Source organism: Haliotis rubra, unplaced genomic scaffold (genome assembly GCF_003918875.1).
Source record: "Haliotis rubra isolate DU_JTF1 unplaced genomic scaffold, ASM391887v1 Scf131, whole genome shotgun sequence".
Lineage (NCBI taxonomy): Eukaryota > Metazoa > Mollusca > Gastropoda > Lepetellida > Haliotidae > Haliotis > Haliotis rubra.
This window is the reverse complement of record NW_025765237.1, coordinates 159380-179212: the sequence shown is the minus strand read 5'-3', so window position 1 is coordinate 179212 and position 19833 is coordinate 159380. Positions and strand designations below refer to the sequence as shown.

The following is a 19833-nucleotide window of genomic DNA, read 5'->3' as shown; positions in this document are numbered from 1 at the left end:
TTTGACAATACAGAGTGGACCAGTACAGTAGGAAACAGAATGCCATACAGGAAGTTAACCAACTTGTTAGATGAGAATGATTGCAATGGACCAGAGCCCTTCCACTTACTGATGGAACCAACTCCATACATCTTGTAAAACTCACCTTTCAGTAAAACCCTTCTATTTAATTTAGGACATCAAAGACTTGAGCCTTAATAAGTCTGTTCAATGACGTTAAGTTTAAAGCTGTCAACACCAGCTTGTTCTTTGATCGTGTTGTCAACTCAAGTCAGGGTGACCTTCCAAACACATGCATCAATTCTGGTCCAAATCCTGGCTTTTTTTCTTACAAGTTTCAAGTAGGATAAAACATTGATGTTTATTTGATCTTATTGAAATTGTCATGTAATATAAAACTCCACTCAATATGGGATTTCATGACGCAGTTTGTAATGTAAAGAAGGGTTTTTTTTACTTTTGATGGATCATTTCTCTGCCCATCAATAATCTAACTATTCTTGTTTTGATGCCATTTGGGCAATATGGCCTTGTTATGCCATGTGGCAATACGACCTTGTTATACCATGGGGCAATATGGCCTTGTTTTACCATGGAGCAATATGACCTTGTTATACCGTCCTTGTTATACCATGTGGCAATATGGCCTTGTTATGCCATGTGGCAATATGACCTTGTTATACCATGGGGCAATATGGCCTTGTTTTACCATGGAGCAATATGACCTTGTTATACCATATGGCAATATGGCCTTGTTATACCATATGGCAATATGACATTGTTTTACCATGTAGCAATATGACCTTGTTATACCGTGTGGCAATATGTCCTTATTATACCATGTGGTACTATGACCTTGTTATACCATATGTCAATATGTCCTTGTTATACCATGTGGTAATATGACCTTGTTATACCATGAAGCAATATGACGTTATACCATGGAACAATATGACCTTGTTATACAATGAGGCATTATGACCTTGTTATACCATGGGGCATTGTGACCTTGTTATGCCATGGGTTGGTGTATGGCAGGCTGGTTGTCCATTACTGGAATATGGCAGGCTGGTTGTCTAGTACTGGAGTATGTCAGACTGGTTGTTCAGTATTGGAGTAAGGCAGACTGGCTGTCTAGTACTGGAGTATGGCAGACTGGTTGTTCAGTACTGGAGTATGGCAGACTGGTTGTCCAGTACTGGAGTTAGGCAGGCTGGCTGTCCAGTACTGGAGTATGGCAGACTGGCTGTCCAGTACTGGAGTATGGCAGGCTGGTTGTCCAGTACTGGAGTAAGGCAGGCTGGTTGTCCAGTACTGGAGTATGGCAGGCTGGTTGTTAAGTATTGGAGTAAGGCAGGCTGGTTGTCCAGTACTGGAGTATGGCAGGCTGGTTGTCCAGTACTGGAGTATGGCAGACTGGTTGTCCAGTACTGGAGTATGGCAGACTGGTTGTCCAGTACTGGAGTACGGCAGGCTGGTTGTCCAGTACTGGAGTATGGCAGGCTGGTTGTCCACTACTGGAATATGGCAGGCTGGTTGTCCACTACTGGAGTATGGCAGGCTGGTTGTCCAGTACTGGAGTATGGCAGGCTGGTTGTCCACTACTGGAGTATGGGAGGCTGGTTGTCCAGTACTGGAGTATGGCAGACTGGTTGTCCACTACTGGAGTATGGCAGACTGGCTGTCCAGTACTGCAGTATGGCAGACTGGTTGTCCAGTACTGGAGTATGGCAGACTGGCTGTCCACTACTGGAGTATGGCAGACTGGTTGTCCAGTACTGGAGTATGGCGGGCTGGTTGTCCACTACTGGAGTATGGCAGGCTGGTTGTCCAGTACTGGAGTAAGGCTGGGTGGTTGTCCAGTACTGGAGTATGGCAGGCTGGTTGTCCAGTACTGGAGTATGGCAGGCTGGTTGTCCAGTACTGGAGTAAGGCGGGCTGGTTGTCCAGTACTGGAGTAAGGCAGGCTGGTTGTCCAGTACTGGAGTAAGGCAGGCTGGTTGTCCACTACTGGAGTATGGCTGGGTGGTTGTCCAGTACTGAGGCAGTGCAAGGTAGTGATTCAGCATGGAACTGATGCAAGCTGGCTGTCGTGCCCCATCTGAAGACTAATTGTCAACTTTCCCAAACTTTCCCAATAAAGTGCTGAGTTAATCAGCCTGGGTGTTGAGTTTAATATCCCCAGGTCCGCATGCTTGAACGGCGAGAAAATCAAAGATTTCAGTCCAATAATGTCCGTAGTCCTGCCGAGTTGCAAGATATATTTTCCCGTAAAAGCTGTTGATGAGATAAAACCATTCCTTGATTGGGTTTTATTTTCAGGTGTAGACGATGTTGTTGATCCGGAAAAATTGACTAGTGGGCCGTACTTGATTAAGTGACATGCTGCCCGTTTCAGGGAGAGTGTCATGCGAGGAGTGAGTGCTGACTGATGATGGTCGACTTTCCTCCTGCATGGCTACATGTGTCTCTGTAGTGGAATTACAGCTAAAACATTGAATGTGTGACTCACTGTCAAGTGAGGTTGCCATTAAAGCAGTGCTCATCATCGTCACATCAATTAAAGGTTTCTGTGGATTTAACTTGCTCTACCTGCTGCTTCTGGAGGGTTAATGTGTCCACGATGTTTTGTCAATTTGTATTCCCATCAAACCTCGAGAGGGTTAACGCATCAAGTGATACTTTTCACATTAGTTTGCTGACAAATAGCATAAAATTCTAATCACTAGCTAAGCGAAGGACGTCCATTTCCATATTCAACCCCATCTTCATTCCAAATTTCACTAATGGTCCTAATTTGTCAAATCTGGTGGTGATTTTATGGATTTTCTGAGGGCCAAAAGCTAATGACTGGTCCCGGTGTAGGGGTATGGTCGTATCCTGCCGTCTCACAGAGTGGACTGTGTTCATACTCACGCCATCGATTTGTCCGCAAGGGGACATTTTGGGCTTGTTTACGAGCGTGTCCCATTCAGAGCAGTGATGGGAGAATCACGATGGAAAAGATGCTTTGTTAAGTACCTCTTACGAAAATTACTTGTTGAATTATAGCATTCAAGCTCGCAAAGTCAAGAGCCTAGGGAATCGAGCACGAAATGTGAAAATATGGCTGCTTTTGATACCACAAATTTGACAGACTTTGGTCATAAACTCTGCTAATCTTTCTCCAGACAATGAGTATAAGCTGAGCCAGTGATGGCTTGGGTGATTGTCTGCATGCACTGTTAGTGTAGACAGATTGTTGTATAACGCACGGGGATATTAGCTCTGCCGCCATATTACACACAGGAACATAATCTTTGTCATACATGGCTCTTCTCAGCAGAAAATTGGCTGTCCTGGTTGGTGAGGCATATGTCTTCATTCCCGACTCGGATGTTAAGTAGGTACGATGACAGACAGGAAGCTTGACAGATTGAGCTTGTGTACCGATGTCCTAGTGCCTGGTGTCTCTGTGTCCGGGATTAGATACCTCAACTAGTACACAATGTTGATGATGTGTCGCAAGGTTGTCTGCTGAAATAGCATGGGTCTGGTTTCTGGGGAGATGGTGAAATCTGACAGTATTACTGTGTTTGTTATACACAGATACAAGATATCACACAGTGATACAAGATATCACACACTGATACAAGTTGTCACACTCTAATACAAGTTGTCACACTCTGATACAAGTTGTCACACACTGATACACGTCACTCTCTGATACAAGCTGTCACATACTGATACAAGTTGTCACACTCTGACACAAGTTGTCACACTCTGATACAACTTGTTACACAATGATACAAGTTGTCACACACTGATACATATTGTCACATACTGATACAAGTTGTCACACTCTGATACAAGTTGTCACTCTGATACAAGTTATCACACACTGATACACGTCACAATGATACAAGTTATCACACACTGATACACGTCACAGTGATACAAGTTATCACACACTGATACACGTCACAATGATACAAGTTGTCACACACTGATACAAGTCACAATGATACAAGTTATCACACACTGATACACGTCACAGTGATACAAGTTATCACACTGATACACGTCACAATGATACAAGTTGTCACACACTGATACACGTCACAATGATACAAGTTATCACACACTGATACACGTCACAATGATACAAGTTGTCACACACTGATACACGTCACAATGATACAAGTTGTGACACACTGATACACGTCACTTTGATACAACTTATTACACACTGATACACGTCACAATGATACAAGTTATCACACACTGATACACGTCACAATGATACAAGTTGTCACACACTGATACACGTCACAATGATACAAGTTGTCACACACTGATACACGTCACAATGATACAAGCTGTCGAACACTGATACACGTCACAATGATACAAGTTATCACACACTGATACACGTCACAATGATACAAGTTATCACACACTGATACACGTCACATTGATACAAGTTATCACACACTGATACACGTCACAATGATACAAGTTATCACACACTGATACACGTCACAATGATACAAGTTGTCACACTGATACACGTCACAATGATACAAGTTGTCGAACACTGATACACGTCACAATGATACAAGTTATCACACACTGATACACGTCACAATGATACAAGTTATCACACACTGATACACGTCACATTGATACAAGTTATCACACACTGATACACGTCACAATGATACAAGTTATCACACACTGATACACGTCACAATGATACAAGTTGTCACACTGATACGTACACGCCACAATGATACAAGTTGTGACACACTGATACTTTCGTCACAATGATACATGTTACACACAGTTACCGTCACATGATACAAGTGATACACACTGATACCGTCACAATGATACAAGTTATCACACACTGATACACGTCACAATGATACAAGTTATCACACACTGATACACGTCACAATGATACAAGTTGTCACACACTGATACACGTCACAATGATACAAGTTATCACACACTGATACACGTCACAATGATACAAGTTGTCACACACTGATACACGTCACAATGATACAAGTTATCACACACTGATACATGTCACAATGATACAAGTTGTCACACACTGATACACGTCACAATGATACAAGTTGTGACACACTGATACACGTCACAATGATACAAGTTGTCACACTGATGCAAGTTATTACACACTGATACAAGATGTCATTCTGATACAAGTTGTCACTCTCTGATACAAGTCACACACTGATACACGTCACACAATGCTAGAAGTTGTCACACTGATACAAGTTGTCACACTGATACATGATGTCACACACTGATACAAGATGTCACACACTGATACAAGATGTCACTCTCTGATGCAAGTTGTCACATACTGATACAAGTTGTCACATACTGATACATGTTGTCACATACTGATACATGTTGTCACACACTGATACAAGATGTCACTCTCTGATGCAAGTTGTCACACATTGAATGATACAAGTTGTCACATACTGATACAAGTTGTCACACACTGATACAAGATGTCACTCTCAGATACAAGTTGTCACACTGATACACATCACACAATGATACAAGTTGTCACACTGATACACATCACACAATGATACAAGTTGTCACACTGATACACATCACACACTGATACAAATTCTCACACATTGATACAAATATGCTTTACAGCAACATGCACCTGTATAAATGTGAATTACAACCACAATTATTGTTTTCTACTTGTTTTATGGAGTAATTCTTCATTATTGTTTACTTGTGATTATTTTCTAGACCACTTACTTATTTACCTGCACTATTCATGGATCCCTCATTGATTATTGTTTATTTATTGCAGTATGAATTCAAAGCCAAAGCGATCAAAAAGAAGAAAGTGGTGATCACTGTCTCAACAGATGGAGTCAAAGTGCTCATGAGAAAAAAGAAAAAAGTAAGTCAATATTTTTCATGTGAACTACGGTGGAGACACAACAGAGTCTGGCTCTGACAGTTTTCATGTAAATCATCAGCAGCCATTACATGCCCAGAATAAGAAAAACTTTGCTGTTTGGAGTCCGGGCAAAAAACATAATCTGAAATGGGCAGCTTGAAGAAGAGAGTAATGGTGTCCCTAGATTGATAAGTTGTGGATTTATTATGTATAGGTTTACACATACGCCTTTTCGATCAGAACATTTCTTTGGTATGTTATCCTTCCATCGTACAGTAAGCTAGATTTACAATACGGACATCATTATAATGAACTGACGGATATGACAAACGTTTTGTCCCAGAAACTTGCTGTATATTTAAACCGAACTACAGTGAAAGCGAGCAAATGTAGTGGTCCTTTTAACTTTATCATAACTATAGTATTTCACTCAAGCTGTTTGAAAATTATTTCTGACAGATAATTTTTCCCCTGAATTTTAGGATTTTGTTTCTCCATCTTGTTGCTTGTGCTCATCATGATAATACACTGAAGCTTCTCGGCTGATATGTTCAGTGGTCAAATCTTCCACATGGTGCAGTAGTGTAGGGTTTTCTAAAACTGTGTGGTGAGTTTGTTGTTGGAGGACACATCGGAGACCCTGATGTACGGGTGGAGACGGCGAATCCCACTACAGGATGGACTTTGAAACAATGATTAGCAGATCCTGGTACAGCTTAAGATGCAACTTGCAAATCGTGGTAGCTTAGTCAATTTTGCCACCTGTGGCCTCTCCAGGGAATGGTGGTCACCATTGTCAGCTCAGACAAGTGTCAGATGCGATCATCATGTGACAGACTCTTCTACAGGCATCACCAGTTCCTCCTCATTTGTTAGGTCACATGGTGATGATACCCAGACTTCTGGGTAATAGCTAACTGATCCTTAAGCCCATATTGGAAAGTCTTTAATGACTCTTAAGACGTCGGACACCACCTCCATGTTTTAATCTTCTCACTTAGGGTTGCCTTAAGTCTGTGGTAATCCCTGGTAATGGCTTCTAGACCAGCTCATTGATCACACCAGCATGTAGAGGCAGACGGTAACAGCGAGCACACCATGCACTGCGCGATATTCCATGGATCATTACGAGTGTTGAGAAGAAAGCTTGTTGTGAGAATGACTGAGGGCATTCAGGCCACCTGTAGCCAAGTCCTCCTCAGAAATGATCTAATATTCATGGTTCAGTTGAAATAATCGTAAAATGGAATTATCGCATATCGCGGGATCAAAGCATGACTGAGTAATCTGTCGGGCAAACTGCTGCAATACTAAATCAAGCTCGACGTTCTTTCTATGTGTGTGTTGCTTTCATTGAACGTAATTGGGAATTCATTGATTTGGTTCAAAAACCTTAGGTTCTTTAACTTCTTTCAAATTCACCCAAGCACGTGCCGAGAGTTATCCTATTCAGCATCAGCATCTAAAATGATGTGAAGTTGGGTGAGTTGAGTGCTGGAGTTTGTCAGCACCGGCTGTAACGCTGGCTGGGCCATGCCTGAGACTTCATTGCCTCTATTCACATAGTGTTCAACAGTACATGTACATTACCAGCTGATTGAGTGTGTCTCACTCCCTGAACCAGTCCCTCGTCTACCGCCCCGAGCTGTGATGCAGCCTCCGTAATGGCGTCCCACCACTCAGCTCATTCAACTTTCTGCAACTTGTGTCGATGTTGATACATTTTATAAATTGGTTTACACGGTTTCAAACCCTACATAAGTTAAAAGAAACAACTTATGTTTCATCATCAGGCAGGAGACTCAATTCATAAATTATTCAAGAAAACTGTTGGCACACGTTGCAACTCAGCCAATCAGCTTCATGAAAAGATGAATAATCTTGCTGACTATATGCCGTACACTACAATAGACATGTAGGCCAATATAGCTGACTATATACCTTTCACCGCTCGCACGCACGCATGCACATACACACACATACATACATAACCCGTGAAGATCCGGGGTAGAATAGGTCTTCAGCAACCCATGCTTGCCACAAAAGGCGACTATGCTTGTCGTAAGAGCTGACTAACGGGATCGGTGGTCAAGCTCGCTGACTTGGTTGACACATGTGATCGGTTCCCAATTGCGCAGATCGATGCTCATGCTGTTGATCACTGGATTGTCTGGTCCAGACTCGATTATTTACAGACCGCCACCATATAGTGTGGAATATTGTTGAGTGTGGCGTAAAACTAAACTCACTCATTCACTCACGTACATACATACATACATACATATATATGCCAATTCAGCAGACTGTATGCCCTTCACTGTACGCACACACGCGCACGCACACACACATGCATACATGCCAATACAGCAGACTGTATGCCCTCCACTACACATCTACACAACTGCACCTATGTTGACTATCCTGTCAATGTACCCAATCAATTTAGAAGGAACTTTCAAATGTTAAAGTAGAATCTCTACAAGTTTTATTTCCTTTGAGATAATATTTTTTCAGACTTGTCAATTTCCATTAGATGACAAATGTGCTTGTTCCTCCTGAAGTAATGCTATTGTGGAAGTTTTTCTGGGAAGGTAAAAACCTTGTAGTGACATTTTCCAATGCTTCATCGTGGTGCTTCCAGTACACGCAGCAATAAAGGCCATGCCATGGGCAGTTGTGATATTTCACCCTCCATGTTGGTGGCGTGCAGGGTTGAAGTGTGTTCTCATCCATGGAAGCATCTCGTCAATAATTCTGTTTTGTGAAGGTATTAATTCAAATGTCCTTTATCGGGGAATAACAAGAATGTTTTTTTGTAAAATAATGATTTGTTATCTTTAAACACACATGAGTTAAGGTTGGTAATTTCCTTTGTGAGTGAGTGTGTGTGTGAGTGAGTGAGTGATATCTCCTCAAGATTTGAGACTTGATTCTCCAGCCTGTCATGTGTCTGAGCAGTTTTCATCTCAGTGAGAAAAACCACTTCCATTATCCTGAAAAAATCTCTGCTAAAAGCACAGTCCATTGTTGATTTTGATGACGCCATTCACATAAGCTTAAGAATCACTATCAAATTATGATAATACCAGACATTCATGCAGAAGGGAGCATATCCTGCCCAGCAAGTGGTACCCTAGTCAGTCATACAGACCCTGAAGCAAACATATCCAAGAAAGCCCATGCAAGTCTAGATTTCCACATTTCTGAAAATGAAGAATGTCTCAGGGCTACTTTTCATTATATTTTATGTTTTTTATTATGAACTGTTTCTCCTGGTAAATATGTTCATTTCCAAGACTAGTTGTTAGTCTAGTAGTACCCACACAAATACATGCAAAGGCATATCAACTGTTGTCATGAAGAATCATGGGAGCACACGGTACCAGTAAAAGAAGGGAATTCCATAACTTTTGACATTTATGCATCAGACTTTTCATGTACGCACTCACTCACCCTTGAATAAACAGTGGAAGCTCTCTAAACCGGCATTGGTTGGGACAGGCAAAAATGCCAGTATGGAGAACTTTTCTTAAATGAACTAGTTTCTACCGGGACAAAATTTTAGTGCCGATATTGAGAGCATGACGGATTGGAGGGCTGCCGGTTTAGAGGGCTTCTACTGTAGTTACCATGGTCAAATAACCTTTAAGCAAGAGTATGATTCCCTTTGACATGTTCTGAACAGGGTGTGTCTTTTCTCCTTGACCCTGTATTTTTGTAAATCGTCATCTTTACATTACATGTGGGTAGGGTGTGTCATGAGTAGTTGTGAAATGTAGACAAAAAGGCTTGAGCTGCAGGAACATTGTTTGCAGTGAGGGTAGATGTCTCTTGCCATACAGTCTTGTGGAGAGTATTTTCGAAATTCTGAATCTTAGGTCATCTCTCTGGTCTACAGTCTTATAGATACACCCTACGTCAGCCCAAATCTTTATGCACAGATCTGAAGGTGAACAGTTGAGGTTGTTTCACTGTTAAGATTTACAGAACACTGTACATGGCAGAAAGAGTACTCACCCAAACACACCAAATACATTGTACATATAGCCTCTGTAGTACACATCATCTGTCTGACCAAGCTGCTTGATTCATCTTTGCACCCCTGTTGATGAAAAATTAATTTTTCCTTGAAAACTGTTCAGGTGAAATTAGGTGATGAATATTGAAACAGTTGAGTGCAGGTGTCCTTGCTGAAGAAATTATTGCTACACCACTTCAGTGAATAACTGTGTGCCTGCTGCAGGGGAAATAATAAGCCCTAACTTAATGACTGCATACACCACCATATCGAATTTTCGCTGTTTTACAGATTAAAGCAAAGGGCTTATAAAAAGAGTCTTTGTCAGTTTATCCATTATATTTTCCCTTCTTTATGCTGCATTACATGTACACTTGTAGAAATATGTCTAATATATGTCGGTCTGTTGCTAGGACTCCAGAAGACTGCAGGAGTGAGTGGGTGGTGTGAGTTTAACCAATATCGCAGGAACTGGGTGAAAATACATATACTTCTAAAGGTGCTGAAAAGTAGAAATCAATCTTCTGTGGTCTGAGTGTACAACTATGTTACTGGTCAAATGACTGAAAACATGACATACTAGTGTGGCATCACGTTGCTTATGATGACACAAGACGTGTGGTGTTACAGCAGACAGCCTAAGATCATGCTGTCTGTTGTCACCAAAACTTGAAATACATTGTTTGTGTTTTCCCTGAAAAAATATACTTCTTAACTAAAACTCTGCATTCTATAATCTGAATTGTACATATAATGTTTTATAATGTCTTCTGACAATTACTTCGAAAGAAGATCTTATCTGTAAATATTTGCTTCCATGATGGGCTCATTCGATATTTATTGTAGAGAGGAGTTGTACATTGTATTTGAATATATTTTCATTCTTGAAAGTTACACATTGCCAGAGTGAGATGATGATTTCCACAAAGACATTGACACAACAGAAATAGCAGCCTCTAATGCCATACACAGGTACTCTCAAGTTTGACCAGTCACACTTTCTTATGGACCTTCATTTGGTAAATTGAACAACCGGCCTTGGTAATGTGGTGCTGCCTTTGCAAATATTGCGACACAAAACTCACATTGGCCAGACTGGTGATAAAAATGTAACCATTTCGCTTATTGGAAACCATTTTCTCTTCCTGTTATTGCAAAGTCTTTTATTTGCTCGGATCTTTCGCAGTTAAGGATTTCAATCTGCATCTCACTTCCTCTGCGCTGGTCATTTAATGATGAAATAAACAGAGGCTGTTTCGCTGCAGTGTCGCAAAGCTACGACAAGTAATCCCACTAGGTGGCGTTGCAAGTGAGTTATAGTACGTATTGGCCGTAGGTTGATGGTTTTATTTGGTTGAAAATTGAAATGTAGAAAGCCAAATGTGCAAACACAATTTAAGACAAATAGCTGCATTGGGGAGATTGTGCTTCAGGGAAATAGAAATAATGGCGGGATGACAAAGCTTGGTTGGTGTGGAGTTGTCCTCTGTGACAAGTGTCTGGAAGGTTGGGGACGCACCAGGAACATAACGCACTCACTGGCAGGGAAAAAATGTAATCTTATTTAGTGTCAAACATGGAGTCAATAGACAAGCAAACAAATCACAAATTAAATGGTTTTGAAGTTGGTTTATCTTTTCAATTTATTTGTCGTCCATGAAAGGACCCATCCCAAAGGGAGATATTTTGTTGAAAAAACCCGTAGCAATACTGTACCTATATGGGCAGCAGGCTGATTACATTTCAACCTGAATGTTGTTTCTATTAGTAGAGATACATTTTGCCTCCATTTATTTTTAACGTAGTAGAAAAAGGTTTTCAATTCCATTACATTAACTCTCCGGTGAACAAATTGTTCCTTGTTAATTTCAATTTAAGATGGAGTTATTTTCTGTGGACTGAGTTAGAATTTGGATGCTTTGAAACCTGATCTCAAATTGAAGGAATTAGTGTTAATGAATGTCTTCCCTTGTAGCTGGGCGTTGTTACATCCTTCTGCATGATCATCCCCACTGAGAGTTAGATGGCCATTCTCGGATGTACTGAACGCTGTCTGATCACAGAACACGGTCCTGCTCTCGTTCGGACACGTAGCACGTCAGCGTGATCGAAGGGGCTTTTAGTCACCTTACCAAAGAGGAAAGCATTTAAGCACCATGTGAATTGATATGGAAAAAAGTTTTCTTATGCTTTTTTGGAAGAATATTTGTTTTGTAAATGTGATAAAACACTTAGCAACTGCACTGACGGTGTACGAGGCGAGTGCTTGTTGGTCCAATTGTCTTGTGGGATATCGGTGATGTATGTCGTTTGCAGGCCACTAGCGAAAATAATGTATTTCAAGGTAGTGTTTTTTAGCAGACTGAATAGAAAATCCATTTAAACATTTTAATTTGGCAAGATATTTTATTGCCGGGCCTTGTTATTTATAACACCATGGGGAGAAGGCATGTTTAGTCGAACGCTAACTTTCTGTGGGATCAATCTTGTTGAGAAGCTCAGTCTGTCGACGGGGCCATGCTTCAGAACATTCAACCATCACTCAATTGAAGCACCGATTTCTGTGATTCCCTATTTCATGGCTATGTGATAACAGCTTATAAATGGCGCCTCTCATGTTGGCGCTTTGTCCAGCAGCAGATTGGCCTGTGTGTACTTGTGTTTATTGGGAGACATTTTGAGGTGACTGATTGTACTGCTATTAGATGGGTTCATCAGTAGATCAATATTGTATTTTCCACTGCACTGACTGTTGCAATTTAATTATCTGTGAGTATTATCAAGTTCTGGAGTTTGGTATCAGTGCTAGAGGGACATCACTGGTTATTTGACCGCAGAGGCCCTGGACTGTAAAATCAGTTGTCCTGACTTTTTGGATGAAAAATATCGCTAGAGACAAGTTGATAGTTGGCAGTAATATTAGGACAGAGAGGTAATCACATGGCTGTACAAGTCATGGTCTTCTTTATGGAGGGTTAATAGATGGGTATTGCTGGTGAGATTTGTTGAAGGCAGGAGAGGATCTGTGAAAACGTTAAAATATTTCAGCCAATCATCTTTAACTGCTATTTTGGAGCCAATTATGTCTTACCAAGTTTTAAACCTATCAGATTCAAGTTGCAATATTGAAGATTATCATCCAGCCTTTGAAATTGATGCTTTTCTTCCAACCCAAAACTACTTATTGTATATGACTGTCGATAAACCAATCTCACAGATACACAAAGGTCATAACTTAACCCTTAAAATTAGTATGAAACCTGCTCTGTCAATGTTTCAGTCTCTTCTCATGTACACACTCACTCACTCAACAGCCTGATTCATGCCTCCTCCCAAACCCACTCACTCACTCACTCAGTATTTCAGACTTCTTAAACCCAGCCTCTCCACTCACCACTCAGTATTTCAAGACTCACTCTCATGTATTTCGACTCTCTCTCACATTGAACAGCCTGATTTAAGTGACCTCCCAAACCCACTCACTCACTCACTCACTCACTCAACAGCCTGATTCCCTACCACATCCACTCACTCACTCACTCCAATCCCTCTCACTCATTGAACAGCCTGATTTCCTCCCAAAACCCACTCCCAAACCACTCAACAGCTCACTCCCTCCCTCACTCACTCACACATTCAGTATTTCAGACTTCTTATGTATGCTCTCTCTCATTGAACAGCCTGATTTCCTCCCAAACCCACTCACTCACTCACTCAACAGCCCGATTCCCTCCCAAACTCACTCACTCACTCATTCAACAGCCTGACTCCCTCCCTCCCTCCTCACTGAGTGTTTCAGACTTTTCATGTACGCACTCACTCACGCACCAGCCCAACTCCCTCCCAAACCTCCTGACTGCCTCAGTGTATCTGACTTCTCAGCCACACAACCACTGAGACTATGACAAGTGATGGAGCTTTGGAATGCCACTTCAAGGTAATTCTGTATCCTTCCAGACATTGACTGAGATGCTCCCTCAGCCTACAGTGACCCTTACATTGCAGTTAAATTCATTAACCACAGTAAATGGCCACTGGCAATTCAAATCATCTTAACAGCTTACAATAGTTGTTGGAAGGTCAGCATTCATAATTCACAGCTGCCCTGTTACAACAAACAGTAGGTAATTGACTGTTGTGTGTACCAGACACCAGAGGGAGACATCTCTCTCAGATGTTGTAGAAACATAACAATGTTGTTTTCTTTTCCCTTTCCACAATGACCACTGACACAATATCTGATGTGCAGATCTTCCACAATGACCACTGACACAATATCATATATTCAGATCTTACACTTCCACAATGACCACCGTCACAATACCTGATGTGCAGATCTTACACTTCCACAGTGACCACCGACACAATACCTGATGTGCAGATCTTACACTTCCACAGTGACCACTGACAGAATACCTGATGTGCAGATCTTACACTTTCACTGTGACCACCAACAATACCTGATGTGCAGATCTTGCACTTCCACAGTGACCAGACAGAATACCTGATGTGCAGATCTTACACTTCCACAATGACCACCGACACAATACCTGATGTGCAGATCTTTCACTTCCACAATGACCACCGACACAATACCTGATGTGCAGATCTTACATTTCCACAATGACCACCGACACAATACCTGATGTGCAGATCTTACACTTCCACAATGACCACCGACAGAATACCTGATGTGCAGATCTTACACTTCCACAATGACCACCAACAATACCTGATGTGCAGATCTTACACTTCCACAATGACCACCGACACAATACCTGATTTGCAGATCTTACAGTTCCACAGTTACCACTGACAGAATACCTGATGTGCAGATCTTACACTTTCACTGTGACCACCAACAATACCTGATGTGCAGATCTTACACTTCCACAGTGACCAGACAGAATACCTGATGTGCAGATCTTACACTTCCACAATGACCACCAACACAATACCTGATGTGCAGATCTTACACTTCCACAGTGACCACTGACAGAATACCTGATGTGCAGATCTTACACTTCCACAGTGACCACCGACACAATACCTGATGTGCAGATCTTACACTTCCACAATGACCACCGACAATACCTGATGTGCAGATCTTACACTTCCACAGTGACCAGCCAGAGTACCTGATGTGCAGATCTTACACTTCCACAATGACCACTGACAGAATACCTGATGTGCAGATCTTACACTTCCACAGTGACCAGACAGAATACCTGATGTGCAGATCTTCCACTTCCACAATGACCACTGACAGAATACCTGATGTGCAGATCTTACACTTCCACAGTGACCACCAACAATACCTGATGTGCAGATCTTACACTTCCACAGTGACCACCGACAGAATACCTGATGTGCAGATCTTACACTTCCACAGTGACCACTGACAGAATACCTGATGTGCAGATCTTACACTTCCACAATGACACAATGGCTTGATGTGTGGATGTTCCCAATAATAGTTTTGCTGTCACAGTGTTTATCAAATTGGGAATTTGCTCACAGATAGCCCATGTGGGTGACACGACAATGACAGTTGATAGTAGTGGTTTGTACCCAGAGTAGGAGAGGCTCAAGGTCGTCTGTAGTATTGAACCATTCATGGTTAACCCCCTTATTTAGTGTGCACAGAACTCAGGAACACTCGTGCCAACGATATTAGTCTCAAAGAAACTCATACATATATGAACCAATGGAACTTGTTCAAATAAATAATTATTTGAAAGTGAACAGTTGGTACAGCCGTTAGTAGGCCCATGGGAAAATGTTGGGGAATTATGGTTTTGAGCACTAAATAAGGGCAGGCATATCCCATCATGCATTGTGAGATCTACACAAGGATTACACATTTGCCAAGGGAGTCATACATGATGTATATGATTAGCCGCCATCTTGATATTACGATATGGACTTAGCAAGGGAAATAGGAAAATAGCTGTCAGATTAAAGTTCTCTGGTGGAAGTCAACAGAAAGAAGACTTGAGGTCTGCATCTTGCATCTTTTGTACTCACTTGAAGTCAAAAAGCATTTTCTGTTTGCACGACTATCTGTGGAGAAAATAAAGACTTGAAAACTCCCTGATACATAATAATGTGCCGAGACTACAATGGCTGCCTTTATGATGAAGCTGACTACAGCGGAAGGGAGGGAGGCTTGTCTTGTTTTGAAGCTTGTAGGGAATACAGTGGCTTCATTTACTATCAAGTTTGTCAGGCAAAACATGTAAGGCAATGAGAAGAAGAAAGGGAAAGAAAATTGAAATATTATAAATGAACAAATGCTTCGGTGATATTTGGATATCCATTTAAATATTGGAAAGATAAGCAATTATATAAATTGTGCATATGAAAAGACAAGATTCTAGGTTGAATGGATACCAATAAGAATTAAGGGTAGATATAGTAACACAAGATTAGGATAATAAACATGTACACATTGAAGGTGATGTAGTTGGTGTATTTTCTTGCATCCCTGCCAGAAGAGTGTTCTGAGGTCTGAGAAACATGGACATGTAATTATGTTGACCTAATGGTAGGACCATCAGCACCAGGTCTTCCACTGAAAGCATCATTTGAAGAAAGTACAAAATTCAATAGAGAAAGAATCTTTTTAGTTCTTTAAAAGCTTTTTAAAAAAGCTAGAAGTGAATTTAAGGCAAATTTGTTCTTGTAAACTGTCGGCCATGATGGCTTCGAAGACATCATGACAGCCACTTTTATGGCCTTTCAAACACCACGGTTCCACTTCCTGCTGCGTTTCATTTTGAGGTGTGTTGGTATCACTGCTATTACCTTCTGAAACCCCATTTCCTTCTCTCTCAGGATGAAACCAGCGCTGTTATACTTTGAATTTAAGTACAGAATTTTCTCTCTTCTGAACGCCATGAAAAGCGCAATTCAGCCTTTTCCTTACGCCAAGGCTGCATTAGTGTGTGGCGTCGTAATGAAAGTCATAATGACGGTATAGTTTGTAATTTCCACCTCTGAGCTTGTAAAGCAAAATTCAATGGCTGTGTGATCTTTCGCACATCACAATTTTGTGCTGAGGTATCGCAGTCTATTAACTGCATGCATTGGAGCTCAACAGTTAGCTGCAGAGACGCGGATGCTCTCGTGATCAGTTTGAATGCTGGTAATTACTGGTCAGTTACAATCACAGCCGATCACCGTCTCAGGATCAATAACTGAGAGGCAGATTCATCACTTACTTTCTGATATCCGCTCCATCGTCTTTTGCCAGGGTGTTCAGTAGCCTGACGGTTTGGATGTTCAGTAGCCTGGCGGCTGAGGTTTTGAGTAGCCTGGTTGTTGGGATGTTCAGTAGCCTGGTGGTTTGGGTGTTCAGTAGCCTGGTGGCTGGGATGTTTGTAGCCTGGTGGTTGGGGTGTTCAGTAGTCTGGTGGTTGGGTGTTCAGTAGCTGGTGGTTTGGGTGTTCAGTAGCTGGTGGTTGGGGTGTTCAGTAGCATGGTGGTTGGGGTGTTCAGTAGCCTGGTGGCTGGGATGTTGGTAGCTGGTGGTTGGGGTGTTCAGTAGTCTGGTGGTTGGGTGTTGAGTAGCTGGTGGTTTGGGTGTTCAGTAGCTGGTGGTTGGGGTGTTCAGTAGCATGGTGGTTTGGGTGTTCAGTAGCCTGGTGGCTGGGATGTTGGTAGCTGGTGGTTGGGGTGTTCAGTAGTCTGGTGGTTGGGTGTTCAGTAGCTTGGTGGTTTGGGTGTTCAGTAGCTGGTGGTTGGGGTGTTCAGTAGCCTGGTGGTTGGGGTGTTCAGTAGCTTGGTGGTTGGGGTGTTCAGTAGCCTGGTGGTTGGGGTGTTCAGTAGCTTGGTGGTTGGGGTGTTCAGTAACCTGGTGGTTGGGGTGTTCAGTAGCCTGGTGGTTGGGGTGTTCAGTAGCTTGGTGGTTGAGGTGTTCAGTAGCTTGGTGGTTAGTATGTTCAGTAGCCTGGTGGTTGGGGTGTTCAGTAGCTTGGTGGTTGGGGTGTTCAGTAGCCTGGTGGTTGGGGTGTTCAGTAGCCTGGTGGCTGGGGTGTTCAGTAGCTTGGTGGTTGAGGTGTTCAGTAGCTTGGTGGTTAGTAGGTTCAGTAGCCTGGTGGTTGGGGTGTTCAGTAGCTTGGTGGTTGGGGTGTTCAGTAGCCTGGTGGTTGGGGTGTTCAGTAGTCTGGTAGTTGGAAAGTTCAGTAGCTTGGTGGTTGGGGTGTACGGTAACTTTGTGACAGGGGTATACAGTAACTTTGTGACTGAGGTGTTCAGTAGACAAGGAATTGTTCCCATCGCTGGCACATAAACACTGACACAGTTCTCTTCCAGCCTGACTGATCCAACACACACGGCTAGGTTGGGGGACCGGAATGTCCTGCTAAGGCACTGTGGAGATTGCACACCCCTTATCACTCATTGTGACTGATGATAGAATCACAAAGACCTCATGTGGCTGTCACGGAAATTGAGCCTGGCATGAGGTTTGACTGTATGTCCTGGACTCACTGACAACTGCCAGGACAGACCATCTCCACAGGAACCTCCTCTGCAGGAGCCGCTTTTACAGCCTCAGCACAGGGAATTTAGTTGCCATTTTTGTGATAGAAAAATCTCCATTTGGACAAAATTGATCTAACTTGTGCAGTGGTGGTTATCAAAATTGTGTCGTCTGGAAGGTTAAACCAGAAATAGGGAGCATCATTCTGGATGAGTTCATGTTATATGGTTCATAAAAATTCTGTTTTGATATCAGCATGCGTTATATACTGTTTATTGCCCTGTGATTGTAAGATGTGATTGGCTGATCTAGTTGATGGTCGTTACGGAGCCTTACAGGGATTTTGGAAGAGGTTGCTCAGGATGTTTTGTGGACAGGATTTTTTCATGAATAAATTTTCACAATATTGCTGGAGTTATTCCTGCAAGACTCATAGCCACTGATAGCTCTCAGAGATTTGGTGTATACTACTCAAAAGAAGTTAAAGGTAACCCAATTCTTTCATACAACTATAGTTATCTGTGTTATCATGTGTTCAAGTATATTAGGGGCGGTGGGGGTAGCCTAGTGGTTAAAGTGTTCGCTCATCATCGCCGAAGACCCGGGTTCGATTCCCTACATGGGTACAGTGTGTGAAGCCCATTTCGGAGGTTCCATGCTGCTATGTTGATGGAATATTGCTAAAAGCGGCGTAAAACTAAAACTCACTCACTCATTCAAGTGTATTATAGGTTGATATTTTCATAATGCATGATAGACCTGCTGATCAATCCCAGTTAGAAAGGTAATACAGGAATATAGAAGTATATATACTCCTTGCAAAAGAGCAGCATTTTGAACAACCAATCATGTCTTCAGAAAAAGATTTTAGCACTAATGCCAATCTGCCTCTTAGTATGATATCTTATGGAATCCGGGGCGGTGGGGTAGCCTAGTGGTTAAAGCGTTGGCTCGTCACGCCAGAGACCCGGGTTCAAATCACCACATGGGTACAATGTGTGAAGCCCATTTCTGGTGTGCCCAGCCGTGATGTTGCTGGAATATTGCTAAAAGCGGCGTAAAACCAAACTCAGTCAGGCAGTCAGAAAAACCAAACTCAGTCAGTCAGTCAGTCAGAACATTCCCATATCCCACCCGGTCTGTATCAGTCTGTATTGAGACTACAGGCCAGGATGGGAACTTTCCCATATCCCACCCGGTCTGTGTCAGTCTGTATTGAGACTACAGGCCAGGATGTGAACTTTCCCATATCCCATCCGGTCTGTGTCAGTCTGTATTGAGACTACAGGCCAGGATGTGAACTTTCCCATATCCCATCCGGTCTGTGTGTGTCTGGTCTGTGTCAGTCTGTATTGAGACTACAGGCCAGGATGTGAACTTTGTCCA

At 42.2% G+C, this 19833-nt stretch overlaps 1 protein-coding gene across 1 annotated transcript in view; it reads left to right on the top strand.

Moving 5' to 3' along the window:
- LOC124267394 (carboxyl-terminal PDZ ligand of neuronal nitric oxide synthase protein-like) overlaps positions 1–19833 on the top strand; it is a 204674-nt gene that overhangs the window by 123921 nt on the left and 60920 nt on the right. Inside the window, exon 3 of the mRNA XM_046702302.1 lies at positions 5852–5944. Coding sequence (XP_046558258.1) covers positions 5852–5944 — 93 coding nt within the window. The remainder of the gene's footprint in view (positions 1–5851; positions 5945–19833) is intronic.